The following is an 18,335-nucleotide window of genomic DNA, read 5'->3' as shown; positions in this document are numbered from 1 at the left end:
CCCCCCCCCCCTCTCCCCTCCTCATTTCAAGGAAGTGTGCCAAACTTTTAGATCCTTCTCACCCAAAAAAAAGAAAGAAGGAAAAATAGAGAAAAAGAAAAGGATTTACATTAGAGAAAGGGATAATCATGGATCAACTAAAATTTGTGGTGGAAGCCTCTGAGGCTGAGTCCATTACCCACAAACTTGGCCTACCTTCTGTCCACCACCTCCTCCCTGTCTTGGTTCAACCCGCACAGACCCTTGCCCGCCCACCCATCTCCAACTACCACGTCGCCGCTGTTGGCCTCGGCTCCGACGGCCGTGTATTCCTCGGTGTTAACCTTGAATTTCCTGGCCTACCCCTTCATCACTCTGTTCACGCCGAGCAGTTTCTCATCACTAACCTTGCTGTCCACCGCTGCCCCCGCCTCGTTGCATTCGCTGTCTCCGCCGCCCCCTGTGGCCACTGCCGACAGTTTCTTCAAGAACTCCGAAACCCTTCCGATCTCCAAATCCACATCACATCTCAACACCAAAACAATCCCGATGTCACATTCGAACCTTTGCGTGAAATTCTCCCAAACCCATTTGGTCCATTCGATCTCCTTGATGACGAAACTCCTTTACTCCTCGAGCGACATAACAACGGTTTAATCCTGTCGTATGAGATTAATCACGATGGAGATCTATGCAATGGGTTTTCAGATGACGATTTGAAATCGGGAAATCTGAGTAATGGGTTTTATAAATTGACAGAAACAGAGAGTACCCTTTTAAGGATTGCAGCTTTGGAAGGTGCTAACGATTCACACGCACCTTACAGTGGGTGTCCATCAGGGGTAGCAATTATGGATTATGAAGGGAAGATTTATAGAGGTTCTTATGTGGAATCTGCTGCTTATAATCCAAGTTTAGGGCCGGTGCAGGCGGCATTGGTGGCTTTTGTGGCTGAAGGAGGTGGTGGGTATGAACGAATTGTGGCGGCGGCTTTGGTGGAGAAGGAAGGCGCAAAGGTAAGGCAAGAGGACACTGCTAGGATCTTTCTGAAATTGGTTTCTCCTAAATGTGACTTGAAGGTTTTCCACTGCTGTGTTGCTGAAAATGGATGTAAAAAGGATTGAAGATTGATCTGAATTTAACCAATATTTGTTCATTCTGCAATTGCAAGTTGTCTTGTAAAAATATCCACTTTGATTATAATCAATGAAATGAATAAAACATATTAATCCACCATCCTATTAGAAATCATATAGTCAACTCCGAATTATTTTGTGGGTAAGGTTTTTTTTTCTCATTTGATATTCAATATTTATATTGAAATTCGATTAAATTTAAATTTACATCAGAAAATTTTACATTAGAAGTAAAGCCGTTCCTAATAAAGGAGACGACTCTTTATTACAAAAACTCAAACTCAAAATCTTTAATTATAAATAGATAAATATTTTACCACTCTAGTGCAATTCTATTGGTTGCTAGGCTTAAGCTAATGGTAGTTCATGAGAGTGATGCTTGTTTGTCCTGTAACAAATAAAGGTGGCAAAATGAGCACCGCATAATCAATAATTTTGGCATCCTTTTACCTTTCTGTCAGTATGTCAACTACCAAGTCACGAATGAGATTCGAAAAGCTGGCATATGCCTTCCTTACCATCTTGATTAACATTATTTTATTAAGGGAAAAAAGTCAAATATGCTACTAAACTATTCGAAAAGGTCTAGATATATCTTCATTTAAAGTTTGGCTCACTCGTGTTCTCGCCGTCCAACTTTTCGTCTAGATATGCCCTTATGGGCGTTAAATGCCAAATGAAATTGTCACGTCATTTTTACATTACCACGTGACATTTATATTAAAGGGAAAAAAAGGTCAAATATACCTCTAAACTATTCGAAAAGGTCTAGATATACCCCCTTTTAAATAAATTATCCGACCCGTTTTCAACAAAAAATTTTCGATAAATCCCAAAAATGAGTAATTGACTAATAAAAAATAGGAAAAATATGAAAAAAAATATATATAAAATTAACGCCAAAAATTCACAAATAAATATAGTAACCTTAAATTCAACAATTTCAACAATTTTTTTAAATTTATATTTTTTTCGATAAATCCCTAAAATGGGTAATTGATTAATAAAAAAATATGAAAAATATAACCTAAAAATTCAGCATAAAGTCATTTTCATATTTTTTAATTAATCAATTACTCATTTTCGTGATTTATCGAAAAAAATAATTTTTTAAAAAAATTGTTGAATTTAAGGTTACTATATTTATTTGCGAATTTTTAGCGTTAATTTTATATATATTTTTTCATATTTTTCCTATTTTTTATTAGTCAATTACTCATTTTCGGGATTTACCCAAAAAAATAAAAATTTAAAAAAATTTGTTGAAAACGGGTCGGGTAGTTTATTTAAAAAGGGGGGGGGGGTATAGCTAGACCTTTTCGATTAGTTTAAGGGTATATTTGACCATTTTCCCTTTAATATAAATATCACGTGGTAATGTAAAAATGATGTGACAATTCCATTTGGCATTTAACGCCCATAAGGGCATATCTAGACAAAAAGTTGGACGGTGAGGGCATGAGTGAGCCAAACTTTAAACGGGGGGTATATCTAGACCTTTTCGAATAGTTTAGGGGCATATTTGACCCTTTTCCCTTTTATTAAATATAGTATGATATTTGTGTTCATTTAAATTTATGTAATGTAATTTAATTGAGCATAAAATTTAAGAAAATGTTATAATATATTAAAACTAGTCTTTAGGTCCGTTTGACTATGTGAAATGAAAACATGATTTGGAATTATATTAGATAAAATTGAAGTTTTGTTTGGACATGCAATTTGTATTTTAAAGTTGTATTTTTTACTCATAAATATAAAAATCTCATAAGTAGTGAAAGCTATCGAAATTGCTTCAATTCTTTATACAATCTTACCAAAAATGCAAAAGTTCAAAATAAAAATATAATACACTATTACAAAGCTATTATGAAAAATACAAAATCAAAAATTGATCGAGCTTTAGTTCAATAAAAAAGGTAAAATTGAACATGAGTTGTAGTGTATTATATTTATCGAGACATTTATTGATCAATAACATTAGTAATTATGTCATCATGTTCATATTTCTTGAATATTTCATCACTCATTTGATATTCTCGTAAAAATATTATATAAATATAAAATAATTTTTTTACGATATTATAAATTTATGGGTCAAATTTTATATTTTAAAAATACAAAATCATGATATGAAATTCTCAAATCAAGCGTTTTAGAAAATTTAAAATTATGAGATGGAATTGCAATACCCAAAACCCTACTTAAAATGTAAAGAATACACTTTTTACGGATATTTTATCAAATAAGTGAAGATTCAATATAAATAAAACATTGATAATCTCATTAAATATCTATCAAATAAAGAATGTGTTCAATACTTTTGAAATTAACTTTTTTTTAAAAAAAAATCACTAAAATGGGAAGAAAACGAATAATATTTTGTTGTGTAGTCCGTATCATATATGCACTTGCATTATGTAAAAGTGAAGGTCAAATTGTACTTTCCTATTTTCCACAGCTTCTTTATGTCCTTTTTATCACTCATCTTTTCTCCTTTTGATTACCTTTTTACTAAAATAGACATGTTAGGATTAGCGTCTACGCATAATCCTCTTATAATTGGTTCTTGATCATGAAACTCTTTTTTTATAGTATAGTAAAATTCTATCTTTTTTTTGCTTTTCTTTGAATCTCAAAATTCATCCCCTTTTGATCAAATTCTATCAATAAACTTGATTGCCTTATTTAATACTCTCTTCGTCTTTATTTATTTGTCAAATATTTCCTAATTTGATTTTTATTTTTACTTGTCATTTTTGACAAATCAAGGAAGAACTTGTCCCTTATTATATTCTTAATTTATTAATATGGAGTTAATTCTTTGAAAAATATAGTGAGTAAATATATTTGAGACTTTATTATTTAATAAGAATAAAATGATAAATTCATTATATCAATCATTATTTTTTTAATAGGTGTCGGGTCAAAATTTGACAAGTAATAAGAGATGGAGGGAATATATTTTAATAAATACGGCTGACAGTCCAATTTAAATAGGTGTCATCCTTATCATGATTTCTCATGAAATTGAAGATAGTTTAAGATGATTTTTCTATCACAAAGTAACAAAATTTATGTTTGTTTTCAGTACAATTTGAGGTGAATTAGCTGGTGGAATATAAAATTATAATTTTGAAATAATTTATGAGATTATTAGGAAATTTATCCACGTTTTGCATTATTGTAAAATTAGATATCATTAAATTGATAAAATAATATTTTATTTTTATAAAATCTTAATTTATATAATATAGTTTGATTGGATAGGAAATTTTAAAAATAAGAGAAAAGTTTATAATATCTTAAAACTATTCTTAAAATAAATAAAATTTTAAATTAAAGAAATAGCTTTTGTGGATTTTTTTTTATACAAAATAAATGAGATCCACCGTAGTATCAATTAAATATTTTAAAAATAAATTAACACGTCATTATTTCTTAAATTAATTAAAAAAAATTGTGTGCTACATAGGTTAGAACAAAGCGAGCAATATTTTATTGTGTACTTTGTATTATATATGCACTATTATTATGTAAAAGGGTGGAAATCATTTATACCTTTAACTTTACTTAAAAATCAAATCTTTCTCTTCAGTTTTGAGAAATAATCATTCTCTTCCTTTTTTTTAAATTGACTTTTTTTAATTGTCTATTTTATTATATATTACATTACCAACCTTTAACTTTTTTATACTTCTTTTAAAATCATTTTTTTTTACTCTATATAACAATTTTTGAATATATATTTTTTTAATTTCGTCCAAAAAAGAGAAAAATATTAATTGAATATATAATTTAGTATTGTTCTATAATAAATAGAATAAAAAATAATGTTATTAATTTTATCAAATCTATAATATGATAACCTTATAAATATATGTTGATGCAAGTAATAAAAATAATTAATAAAATTTGTTGAGCATAGCTTGGTAGCAACTGAAATTGTTTGTTACTGGGAAACAACTTGTACTAGGTTTTTGGTTGGCTGATGTCCAACAATTGTTTCATTCTCATTTTGTGTACTTAGTTCCAATAAAAAAATTTTCCCATAATTACCTACTCTACAAGAATTCTCGAGTAAGAGAACCTGAAATATAGTTTAAGCTCTTTTTGATAAGTTCAATATCAAAATAAAATAGACAAAATAGCTTACCATCTAGCAAATATATATTTAGAATCAAGGTTTTGTACATTTTTTTATAAAACAGATTTTGCAACTTTACAATCAATATGTAGTAAAAACTTTTATTTAGTAAATCTTCTTGAAATTATAAAATGCACAAAATAATTGCTAAAGTTTCCTTCTTTATAGTAGGATAATTTTGTTGGGCTTTATTCCAATGTTTGGATGCCAATGTAATGATATGCTCTTTGTCATTTTTTCCTTGCTTCAAAATACCACTATAACCAATATCTGATGCATCATTTTTAACTATTTTGAATGCACAGGGATCAAGAAGGGATAGTCATGGAAGGTCTTTAGCTTTAAACTTTATTTCTTTAACGACATTGGAGTGGATGTTGGCCCATGGAGGAGGGGATTTATTCAATCTATCATGAAGAGGTTTTAGTAAATTACTAAGTCTTGGAATAAAATCTTCTATGTAATTGACACATTCCAAAATCTTTGGAGCTGAGTTTTGTCAAGAATTTGATCAGGAAATTTATAAGCAAATTGAATGGATCGTTGGATAGGGATAATAGTACCTTTTTGGATATTATGTCCAAAAAATTGAATATTAATTTAAAAGAGACTATACTTATTCTTGGATAGAACTAAGCCATTCTCTTTGATGACATTGAAGAAAACTTTTAAATGTTTCAAATACTAGTAGAAAATACTAGGACATCATGAATGTAAATTATAAGAAATTTTGAAAAAAGATTAAAAATATCATTCAATATTTTTTAAAATTTTGAGGGAGTAATTTTTAGTACAAAGGGCATAACATTCCATTCATACTGCTATCATAAAAATTGTTTTATAGCGATTCCTTGTATAGGGATAGGGATAATAGTACCTTCTTGGATATTATCTTAGAAATTGAATATTAATTTGGAAGAGGCTATACTTAGTCTTGGATAAAACTAAGCCATTTTCTTTGATGACAAATATTCCAACCCCCAGGAAGTAGCTTATAAAATACTTAGCCCTGCAATAAATTTCATCTTAAAAACACCCGTATATACACAAAAAATTTATGAATGGATACTCACATATACCTGATCTTGCTTGTTCAAAACTCATAAAGACAAGCAAACACAAACATATGTTACACAGATACCATACCTCAGTGATTTTGTATATCTTTTTTCAAAATACATTTTGCAGCTTTACAATCAGTGCATAGTAACAACTTTTAATTTAGTAAATCTGGTTGAAATTTTGAATCGCACAAAACAATTGCCAAAATTTCCTTCTTTATAGTAGGATAACTTTATTGGGATATACTCCAATGTTTGGATGCAAATACAATGATATGATCTTTATCATTTTTTCTTTGTTTCAAAATACCACCATAACCAATATTTGATGCATCCGTTTCAACTATTTTGAATGCAGATGGATCAAGAGAGGATAGGCTGTGACAGTAGACAAGCCACCATTGATGCAAAAATCATTGAGAAAATTTAGAGACTAACTGATTTCCCCAAAGGAGGAAGCATGAATTGTTTGCTAGTGTTATTTTGAAAAGTGAAGACATTCATACATGTATTTTGGTAATCAAAATAATTGTAATTTTGGTATTCAAATGATTGGGGAAGTATTTTGTACTTGGTTGGGTACAGGCCCCATTCTATGGGTGACATTTTATATATAAGTATGTATGAGAAGTAAAGATAAATAAATAAATAAATAAAATTTTCTTATAGTTACACGAAGTGCGGATAATTTTCACTAAATTTTAGAGTATAAAAGAATGTGAGTATAATGAGTTTGGAATTTAATGGCCATTTATTTAAGTTGCCACTAAAAATTGATTATTTGTAGTTAAAGTTTATTTTCTGGTATTATATGAAGTTGGAAGAAAAATTAGTGGCAATTAGTTTATTGCACCTAAATACATGTCATTAAAACCCTATTATGGTGTAGTGATGGTATTTATAGAAATTTTGTTGCTTCAGAAACCTATCGAATATCTTATTGTTGAGATTCGTCCTTATTACATAGTTTCAGATGTGTGCCATACCTGGACTATGGACTTAGCCGAGCAACTGAAGATACCTATACTTATGTTTTATCCACATAATCTTATGTTCTGCTATGTTGGACATTGTTTGAACGTGTATACACCTCATGAGAAAGTAATTTTAGGTTCAAAAAGTTTATTGATTCTGAATTTACCATATCAAATTAAAATTATAAGATCTCAATTTTTGTATGGTATTAAAACCAATTTTGAAGGTCCATACTCGGAGATGATGAAGAGAATTAAAGAATTATACCCTTGGAGATGTATATGTTCTGATTCATAACACTATCTATGAACCGAAGACTACTTACACGAAGCTTTAGAAGGAAACAATGGTGAAAAATCATGGTTGATTGATTATTTGTTTCACTTTTAAAGAGAGAAGAGTTGAGAAATTCGAGAAACACTACAGTACAAGAGCGATACAACAACCTAAGTTATATTGGTTCTCAGGAACCAAACTTGATCTTGTACATTTGTTCTTGATGTATAGGGTGGTTTTTGATGCCGAGCTCTATGAAATAGCCTTTGTTCTTGAGACCTCAAATTCATTATTCTTTGGGTAGTAAGGAAGGGTGACAAACCCCAAGAAAATGAGCGAGAAAGCTCGATGCTTCCTAGCTTCAAGGAAAAAATGTTGACAAACAACAAATGTTTCTTAGTTAGAGCATAGGTACCATACCTGAAGATTTTGGCCAATCCAGAGCAAATGAAGCATTCCTAACTCATTGTGAACGCTACCTTGGAATCTCTTACAACTCGAATGCCAATGCTGATATGACCCTTGTTTGTGGAGAAGTCTTACCATGTAAAGATGGAGTAGGTTATTTGATGTGGGGTTAGGGAAGAGGTGTATCACAATACTTTTGACATAACAGGTTATTTGATGTGGGGTTAGGGAAGAGGTGTATCACACTACTTTTGACATAACAAACACAATGATCAAGAAGGAGAAGATAGAAGAGAGTGTAAAAATATTGATGAACACTTCGAGGGAAAGTGAAATGATAAAAAGCAGAGCAAAAGACCTCGAAGCAATGATTATGAGGGAAGTGGAGAAAGGAAGCTTTTTTATAATCATCTAATGACATTAATAAAGGATCTCAACTAGCATCTTTTTCGTACCTTAAAAGAGTAATTTAAAATTGAAGGCACTAAGCTCTCCTAATATTTCATACAATAAGCATCAAAGATGTTGACCTTGTTTGTATGTTACACCACAAGATAGAATAAAACAGAGAACGAAATAACATGTTATGTTTCAAGCAAAATATTATAAATAACAAATCTAGAGTTTTAAGCAATAATTCACAATGTCTCGAATATAGATATTGACAAAAGTGAGTTGCTTTTGAGTAGGGTATATAGTTGTTGTTCATTCTAACCTTCGAAAATCGCTATTTGTTGCATATTTGAGAGGCGAAGTATGTGATAAGCGATGAAGAAAACTAAGTTACTCGAGGAAGAATTTTATCATCTTTTGACCATCGGTCCTATAAACCAATAACGACTAGTAGATCGCTTCTCTGGTTTCACACAGTCAACACTACCAGATTGTTAGCATAGAAAAACAAAGCCTTTGATGAAGTAGAAAGAGAAACAAAAAACCAACCACATTGTCAAAATAACAGATAGCAATAGCATGGATGTTGCACACATACTATATTAATTGTTCAATTATAAAGAAGATAAGAACCAAATTAGACACATGACCACCATGTCGATTAGGACTAACAATGTCACATAATTATTCTTAATTCATAACAAAGTAATGTCAGAAAAGAGCTGGATATTGCTCAGCCTGTTGTCTCACTCGTCTCTTATACTCAACATTATCCTGCAAAATCAAGGTCACATATTGTAATGAAAATCCAAAAAATAGGAATTAACATGATTTTCTCAATAATCACATTTCAAATGCACCATATTCTATGAATGGAAACGAAAACTTAATTTTCTCATTACCAATTTAACCAAAATTTGTAATGAATCAATTGACATTTGGAATCCTTCCTACAATCCAATAGTATCTCTAAAATAGTTTTAATGCATTTAATACATAGTAAATTTTAATTTTTTGCCTAAGCATCCATGTAAACATTTCTCAACTGAAATCATCATAAAATTCCAGATAAACAAGCTATTGTGAATAGTTCTAATAGATAAAATCAAAATGGCAACTTGAGTTTTAAAGATTTTTCTTTAAAAAAATCCTCAATGAAGTACACATCAAGCTTGAGTATTTACCTGTATATATATATTATAACCTTCTATTTGTGCTGGATTATTAAGGTTTGGCTGATCAAGCAAATATTGAATACCCACCAAAATTTGTTTAACTGTAATGGCAGGACTCCACTCCTAAACAATGTTATAAAAACACAATAACCATAAGAGTCATCTTGAAGCCGATATACACATTTACAAAACTAACAAAGTACCAAAACAACAATGACAAGAACTTACAATGTCATCATTAAGGATAGACGTCAGACATACTTTTCCTGATGGATAAACATTAGGATGAAAGAAACCTTGAGGAAACTTGCACTTGGGTGGCTTGTAAGGATAGATTTCACGAAAGTGCATTGTTATTGGATAGAAGCCACTTCCCAGTCAGTCTGTACCATATCAGTCAAATATATCATATCACTATTGCTGACAAATATTAGAAGAAAAAACTAGGAGAAGAAGAAAGTATAGTATCAACACCATAAAATCTTGCAAAATCCATGATTAGTTTCACATTAAACCCTAATGTACTATAAATAATAAAATTCATAAGCTTACAGAAAGTTTACAACATTTATTAGAGCATCATTCAGGAAATCAAAAATAGTCAAGAGAGAAGGAGTTTTTCGCACATGAAATGTGAAAGGAATGTCCCATGATCGTTTACATAAATGACTTATGATACCAAAAGCACTTCAAAAAGACATCCTCTCATTTATATGCAATTAATTCATAAAAATCGATTAAAGTTCAAACCTTATGGTACTTTTGGACTACAAATAATAAAATTCATAAGCTTACAAAAAGTTTACAACACTTGTTAGAGCATCATTCAAAAACTCAAAAATAGTTAGAGAGAAGGAGTTTTTCTCACTTGAAATGTGAAAGGAATGTCCCATGATCGTTTACACAACTGACTTATGATACTGAAAGCACTTCAAGAAGACATCCTTTCATTTATATTCAATTAATACATAACAAAACGATTAAAATTCAAACCTTATGGTACTTTTACAAAATGGATTTTTGCATCATCACAAAGATCATATTTTTCCTACTCTACATATTAAATCCAGGGAATCACGCACACATACATACCTTACAAGGCTATAAGGTTATAACTTTCTTTTGTTTAGAAAATTGTGAAATAACTCAAAGGACTTGAGTGACTCTCAAAATGTAACAAAAATTGATTTTAGGTTCATAGATGACAATATTTTTCATCAAATCACTGACTACAACTGTTGAAGATAAGGATTAAGCTGAAGATAAAGATTCAATTGATCAACAAGGTTCAACTATTAGAAGTCTTGTTAGCTGTTAAAGAATTAAACTTGGACTTGGACTAGGCTATGTAGGTGTAGTAGTAGTTAACCTCTACTATTGTAATTGTATTTTTAATATACTATAACTCTAATGCTAGCCTAGGACTCAACAAATCTACAACTCTATATCAACCTCTAATTAAATGATTAACCATTAATACATATCTTGATTTCTCTCAATTATTGTTGAGAATTCTACATGGTATAAGAGGATTAAGATCTTCCGCTGTCTAAGTATTGAATTCAAAATAATCACACGTCTAACTGAAATGGATCCCTCTACCAATACTCTGTCCAGTTCTTCCCTTCACCACCTAATTGTCTCTTGTTCCATTAAACTTGAGCTAACAAACTATCTCATATGGAGGACACAAATGATGTAGTTGATTCATGTTATAAGATTAACTTATATCATCAAGGAGAATGTGCCAATTGTGAGTGGTCATTCTACTAGAAAGGCTGTTGAGAAAGTCGTGGCTATAAGTGTTGAGGATGATGCATAATATAGTGATAGTGTTGATGACCGGAGGGTAAAAATGTACTGCTAAGGAAGTGGATCTCAGGAACCTTGATAGAAGAAGGCATGTACTTTATTGTGGGTTTCTCAACTGCCAAGGAGATGTGAGAATGCTTAAAAAAGCCTATCTTCAAGCACCAAAAGATAAGGTGTTTTAGCTTAAACAATAACTGCAAAGTGTTAGGCTAGGAACCATGAAAATTGATGACTACATTAAGAAATTAAAAGGTATCACAATCCTGTGGATTAAGATAGAAAAGTAATCATTTTTTCTAGAGGTTTAGGTCTCAAATACAAGACCTTCAGGACTTTCATGCTAGGTAATGCACCATATTCCATTCTTAAGCAATTTGTTAATTCTCTTAGGGTTCTTGATATGAAAGAGGATGAAGAAGAATTGCTACTACAGAACCTTAACATGGCATTCTTTTCCCAAAGGTGAACGGGAAGAGGAAACTAGGCTTAGAGAAGTGGAAACAACAACTTCAACTCCAAAGGAAGGGGTCTCAAACCTGTTGGACAAGGATCAAATACTGAGAATAATCAAAGCTTCCAAAGTAGAAATAAGGATAGGAATACTACCGAGTCATTTAAAATTTGTGGTAGGAATAATCATACTACTCTTAAGTGCTTTTACAGATGGGACTACTCTTGTCAATATGTAGATGAACTACCACATGCATTGGCTGCCATCAATCTTCATAATATATCATCTACATATGATACTTTGTATATAGACTCAAGAGCCATTAGTCATATGAAATATAACTCATGTATTCTATCTAATTTAAACACTACAGTGGATTTTATAAATTTTTTGTTGGAATGGATCACAATTAGACATAACACATGCTGGGAATACAACTATATCATCTCTAAAATAAAAAGAGGTCTGTGTAGTTCCTAAGATTGCTGAGAATCTATTCTTAATTTGTAAAATTGCTAAGGATAATTGTTGCACTCTTGAATTTTATGAAACTAACATTGTTGTTAAGGACAAGAAGACAAGGACACTACTAACCTAGGGATCTAAGAGAAGTGAACTCTATGCTTTGACTCCTACACAAGATTGGAAGACATCAAGCATCATATGGCATAATATATTAGGACATCCTAGTTTCAAGATGTTAAAATTTTTGAGTACTTGTAGTTGCATTAATGTTAATAGTTGGAATAAAATGCATATTTTCTGTTCTAGTTCAGTTGGACAAAACTTGTAAACTTCTACTTGAGTTGAGGAATAAAATTGAGAAGGAATCTTTATCGAAAACACATTCTGATTTGTGGGGTCCTTCTCCTGTTGAATATTCTCAGCATATGAAATATAATCATGTAGCGTTTGTAGATGATTACACAAGGTATATGTAGCTTTATCCAATGAAAAAGAAGTCTGAATTTTTTGAAGTATTTGTTAAATTTCAAAAAATTGTGTAAAAATAGTTCTCTAAAGAGATTAATATGCTCTAGTGTGATGGAGATGGTGAATTAATCAAAATAGACTTCATTAAACATCTAGAAGATTGTGGTATTGTTAGGCACATTTCATGTCCTAACACACCTGAAAAAAATAGTCTCAGAAAGAAAGGGTCTCCCCTCATTCGGCTCTCTGCAGGGGGATCTCCACTCACTGCTTCTCCTAATATACTCCCTTTTCCACATCATGGGGGCTTACAGGAGATCCCATAGGCTCGGACATACGCATATTGATGAGATTGTATTAACTCTTGTATTACATGCTAATCTGCCTTTCTCACTGCACTATTTCTCATTAATAGACTGTCGTCCTCAGTCTTAAATATGGTTACTCCATTTTTTAGGTTATATGGTGAGCAACATGATTAAAACATCTTAAAGGTGTTTGGTTGTAGGTGTTTCACGTATATCAAGGGTAGTACCAAGTTTAATTTGAAGACCTACCCTTGTGTGTTCATAGGATACAACAGATTGCACAGGGTTACAAATGTTATCATCCGTTAACAAGGAGAGTGTATGTGTCCAAACATGTTGTTTTTATGAAAGCACATTACCTTTTATTCCTCCAAATAAAACTTAGACTAATATTGGTGTCTCACCTCATCTAGCTATTTTTTTTTGAGTTTTTCTCAAAATTGCCAGCATATGATGATACTAATTCAGGAGATGTGTTGACTACTGTGTCAACACCTAGTGAGCATCTTGCATATATATTCAAACACATGTTGTTGGTGATACACAAACTACTGGTATATATGCTACTGAACATAATGATGATAGTGATGTTGAACTCTTAGATGCAGGTTCAGATAGCGGTGGTAAGGATCAAGTTAAAGATGCAGGTTGTGATCCATCGAATCATACTTCTTTTATGTCTAGTCCACAAGAGATACATTAAGAAGTTGATATCTTAGGGTGATATATGACTGAGAACCAACAATCTGGAGAAATTACACTATAACTAGCTGCCTCACTTGATACACCTCATGTACCACAAGGCATAGCATGATTACGAGACACAAAGAAAAGGTGCATCACTTATCTCTTGTTCCTAAAAATAAAGAAGAGATTGTGAGAGAACTAAAAAATACTAATGAGGCACTAGAGTCACCACATTGGCTTGCAGCTATGCAGGAGAAAATCAATGCTTTACATAGCACCAAGACATGGGCATTAGTGCCTAAATCGGCTGGTATGAACCTAGTTAGTTCAAAATGGGTGTTGAGGACCAAGTTGAAGGCAAATGGAATAGTAGATAGATATAAAACAAGACTTGTTGCTAGGGGTTTTTTTACAACTTGAAGGGATAGACTTTGAAGAAACATTTAGCCATGTGTTTAAGGCCATAACTATTAGGGTGGTTTTATCAGTTGCTATTAGCTCTAAGTTGGAAATAGGGCAACTTGATGTAAAAAATGCATTCCTACATGGTATCTTGCAAGAAAAGGTATAAATGAGTTAGCCTCTTTGATTTATTGACTCTAAATATCCTCACCATGTTTGTCTGTTAAAGAAGGCACTGTATGACCTTAAACATGCATCAAGATCTTGATTTGATAGAGTTATCATGCATCTCCTACACCTTGGCTTTACTTATAGTAAGGCATACCCCTCATTGTTCACATTGCAAACTCACAAAGGTACAATATTCCTCTTGCTATACGTAAATGACATTATTGTAATAGGAAGTAACCAATCACATGTCTCAGAGTTGGTTTTACAACTTGGAAGAAAATTTGTTATGAAAGATCTTGGTCCTATACACTTCTTTCTTGGAGTGGAGGTCAAATATTTTATGGGAGGAATTCACTTGAGTCAGAGTAAGTATGTTGCTACTGCTAAACTACTTGACAAGACTGATATGAAATTGTCAAAAGTTGTAGCTACTCCTTTGGCACAAAGACATGATCAAAATGAAGTGGTTGGAAGTCTTGTAGATGCCTCTTTGTATAGAAGGATAATAGGTAGCCTTTAGTATTTGACACTCAGAAGGCCTGATATCACTCATGCAGAGAATCTAGCCAGTCAATTTATGCAATGTCCTAATAATGAACACTTTCAAGGAGTTAGAATGATTCTCAGGTGCATCAAATATACTCAACAGTTAGAACTCAAACATATTTATCTCATAATCACCTTGTAGGTCGTATGGATATTCAGATACTCATTTGGCTGGGAGGATGCACTACCACTCTGAGACCCACTACAGGCTATAGCATCTTCCTAGGTGCAAATTATTTTTCTTGGATCTCCAAGAAACAACCCATAGTAGCAAGATCAAGTGTTGAAGTTGAGTATAGATCACTAGCCTTTACTGCAACAGAGATGACATGGATCATCTACCTACTTCATGATCTTAGTACCTCAAGACAATGTCTATATTGTATTGTGATAATTTGAGTGCTTTGTACATGAAAGTAAATCCAATTATGCATTCTATTACCAAACATCTAGAAATGGACTATCATTTTGTTCGAGAAAAAGTGGCTCGAGGTCAGCTTCTTACACAGTTCATGAGGTCTAAGGATCAACTGACAGTCATACAAAAGCATTGACAAAGCAAGTAATTGTTGGGCATAGAACCAAGCTACGAGTAACTGTCCACCACTCACTTGCTTGAGGGGAAGTGTTGAAGATAAGGATAAGCAGAAGATAAGGATAGAGTTGATCAAAAAATGGTACAAATGTTAGAAGTCTTTTTAGTTGTTAAAGATTTAGAGTCGGACTAGGACTAGGCTATGTAAGTGTAGTAGTAGTAGTTAACCTCTACTCTTGTAATTGTATTTGTAATATAGTATAACTCTAAGTGTAGCTAGCTAGGACTCTACAACTCTATATCAACTCATATATAATGGAGCATGTACTCAGTAGTTTAACCATCAATACAATTCTTGATTTCTCCCAATCATTGTTGAGAATTCTACAACAACCTTTGAAAATAATTCAATAAGATGAATTTTGTGAACACCCTCAATGATTTTTCTTATGTATTTTTGTATCGAAGAGAGACTCATATATGTGGTTGTTTCCTAATTTGTAAATGTACCCATTAGACTCTTTCGGAAACAGCCTCTCTACCTCGCACGAGGTAGTGGCAAGGTCTGCGTACACTCTACCCTCCCCAGACCCCACCTAGTGGGATTTCACTGGGTATGTTGTTGTTGTTGTTTTGTTGTTGTTATCCATTAGACTCAATATTATTTTCTTCAATTTTCAACAACATGAATTGAGTCTCATCTATCGAAAACAACCTTTCTATCTCACATAAGGTAGGGGTAAAGTCCGCATACATTCTACCCTACCATATCTAAAACCTATTTATGGGGTAACATTGTGTATATTGTTATTTCAAACATGTAGTGAAATTTCTCTCTTTCATAAACTCAAAAGGTTCATTAAGATTCATAAGTTACATACGACACTTCATAACTAAAGCTCCTCTTCCACAAGTATCTTTCCTTTGCAATACAATATCTACTCCCCTTTTTCTCCATGGAAAATCTTTAACCATAGAAAAAGGAAAAAAAGGATTTTCCTGAATTGTGGATTAGGAACCAAGAAGGTGATTGGAAGTTGCTCCAAGCGGTTGCAATGACCAAGCTAAAACCTTTGGTTTTTCTTTTATCAAGAAATTTGTAGAGGGAGAACAAAATGCAAGGTCAATACAAGCCGAGCATACATGAGGATACTCTAAGCTACAAAACAGATCCCTATTAATCAATATATGTTTCTAATTGCAAATCAGATCCCTATAAATCAATTATGTATTTACATATTAAGCTGAACACCTTTTCTTTTGATAAGGTAATGTGTGTTAGATTGATTGTCAAGCTATAACTATTTACAAAATAGAATGGAGTTCCATATTTTCCACATATAGACGAAATCAAGCTTAACCCAAAATCATGAAAGGAAACATGCTACAACTATTCTCATCCAATTAGACATAAGTTAGATCTTGTTAAATTTTGTTCCTACTCCTATTACCAAATTCTATTCACTTTTAAGTAATTCTCTACTTCAATGAATTATTCGGCAAACTAAATCAAAAGATAAAACTAAAGGAGTATAAAAATCCTAGAAACAATAAGATAATTTTGCAATTCACAACCAATATAATAGAATACTTTCTATAATTATTGCGAGAATATCAAAATAAATGAGTCTAACTATTAATTAGATTGTACTATCTTATCTTCACAGTTCCCATAACATAGAATCGATAAACTTCCTCGTAAAACTATGAAGTATCGGTAATTATAGCACAAAATTACTGGTTTTCAACAACAAAGAAGGGAACAATGATAAACAATAAGCTGCTAAAAGAAGTGCACCAATTCTAGCCCAAAATTTTCAATCACAGAGGAGGAATTTAAACCAAACCATTGAATATATACATGTTTTACACTCTTTTATCAATTATGAGAATCCATCAAGAATCGATACATTTCACAATGACTATAAGCTTAGTTCAACCCTCATCCTTTATTTGGACTTGAAACAGAAAATGTGAGCGAGCTCACACATGTGGACACTCTTTTATTGTTTGTCAAGATTAATTTGTATGTATCTGAACCATTTTTCTGGAAGAGTATCAAAAAATTCTAACTTTCCCATTTTCACTAGTAATGAACCATCCATACAAAAACTACAAAAGGAGAAAAGTTGAAATGGGTAGTGAAGAAAGCAAGAAGGTTTACTCACCGTAGGTTTCCCAGGGATAAAACAATGTCACACCATCAAATTGACAGCCCCGTCAAAAATAGTTTCTGGCCTAGCCACAAAACCCTAAGGAAAAAAGAGAAGAGACCCATAAGTTAACTGAGCCATCAAATCCACAGATCCTAAAAACCCATTATTGTGCATCAATAGAGTAAAAAAAAGTTACACAAAGAGTACTGAGCAGAAAAAAAATAAAAAGGGCATAGAATACATGTGGGTGATCCATCCGCCATGATCTGTGCTCCACAGAAAGACGACTACGTGCGATTCCGCCATCCATGTTTGCGATTTCCCCCCTTTTTGCTCTCTTTGTAAATTTTGAATGATGAAATCAAGAATTTGCAAAGAGGCAACGGAAAATGAAAATGTTTTTTTCTAGGAAAGTCCGTTTGTAATTTTAGTATGTAATTTGAGTTGGATTTAATATTGCAATATAAATTTAATATTTATTCTCCATCATTTTATGTCAAATTAACTCAATTTATGATGATTACGTGATTTCATAAAACATTAAATTGAATATTAATTTACTCTCAGTTTATATCAAATTAACTAAATTTTATTATAGTTACGAGATTTAATAGAGTAAATATATAACTTAATTAAGAAATAATTTCATAAATATCCCTCCAAATTCAGCTTTATTACACTAATAATATAGTTCATAATATGATGCTTATCTCTAATTATGCAAGTCAAATATTAGTACTAGAGAAATCAAACTTTACCTTTTTAAGTTCAAAGGTTGCTTTTT

At 31.9% G+C, this 18,335-nt stretch overlaps 1 protein-coding gene and 1 pseudogene across 1 annotated transcript; one reads left to right on the top strand and one right to left on the bottom strand.

The window, feature by feature from the left end:
• The first annotated feature begins 17 nt into the window (after positions 1-17).
• Positions 18-1,212, top strand: LOC125877778 (cytidine deaminase 1-like). Its single transcript, XM_049559045.1, has one exon. It carries the CDS (start codon positions 129-131, stop codon positions 1,101-1,103), a length of 975 nt encoding a protein of 324 aa, XP_049415002.1. The 5' UTR covers positions 18-128; the 3' UTR covers positions 1,104-1,212.
• Positions 1,213-8,887: 7,675 nt separating this feature from the next.
• On the bottom strand, positions 8,888-17,971 carry LOC125877780 (SUMO-conjugating enzyme SCE1-like; annotated as a pseudogene).
• Positions 17,972-18,335: the final 364 nt, after the last annotated feature.

Source organism: Solanum stenotomum, chromosome 9 (genome assembly GCF_019186545.1).
Source record: "Solanum stenotomum isolate F172 chromosome 9, ASM1918654v1, whole genome shotgun sequence".
NCBI classification, from domain to species: domain Eukaryota; kingdom Viridiplantae; phylum Streptophyta; class Magnoliopsida; order Solanales; family Solanaceae; genus Solanum; species Solanum stenotomum.
Note: the sequence above shows the minus strand (reverse complement) of the source record. Positions and strands in the feature narration are given on the sequence as shown.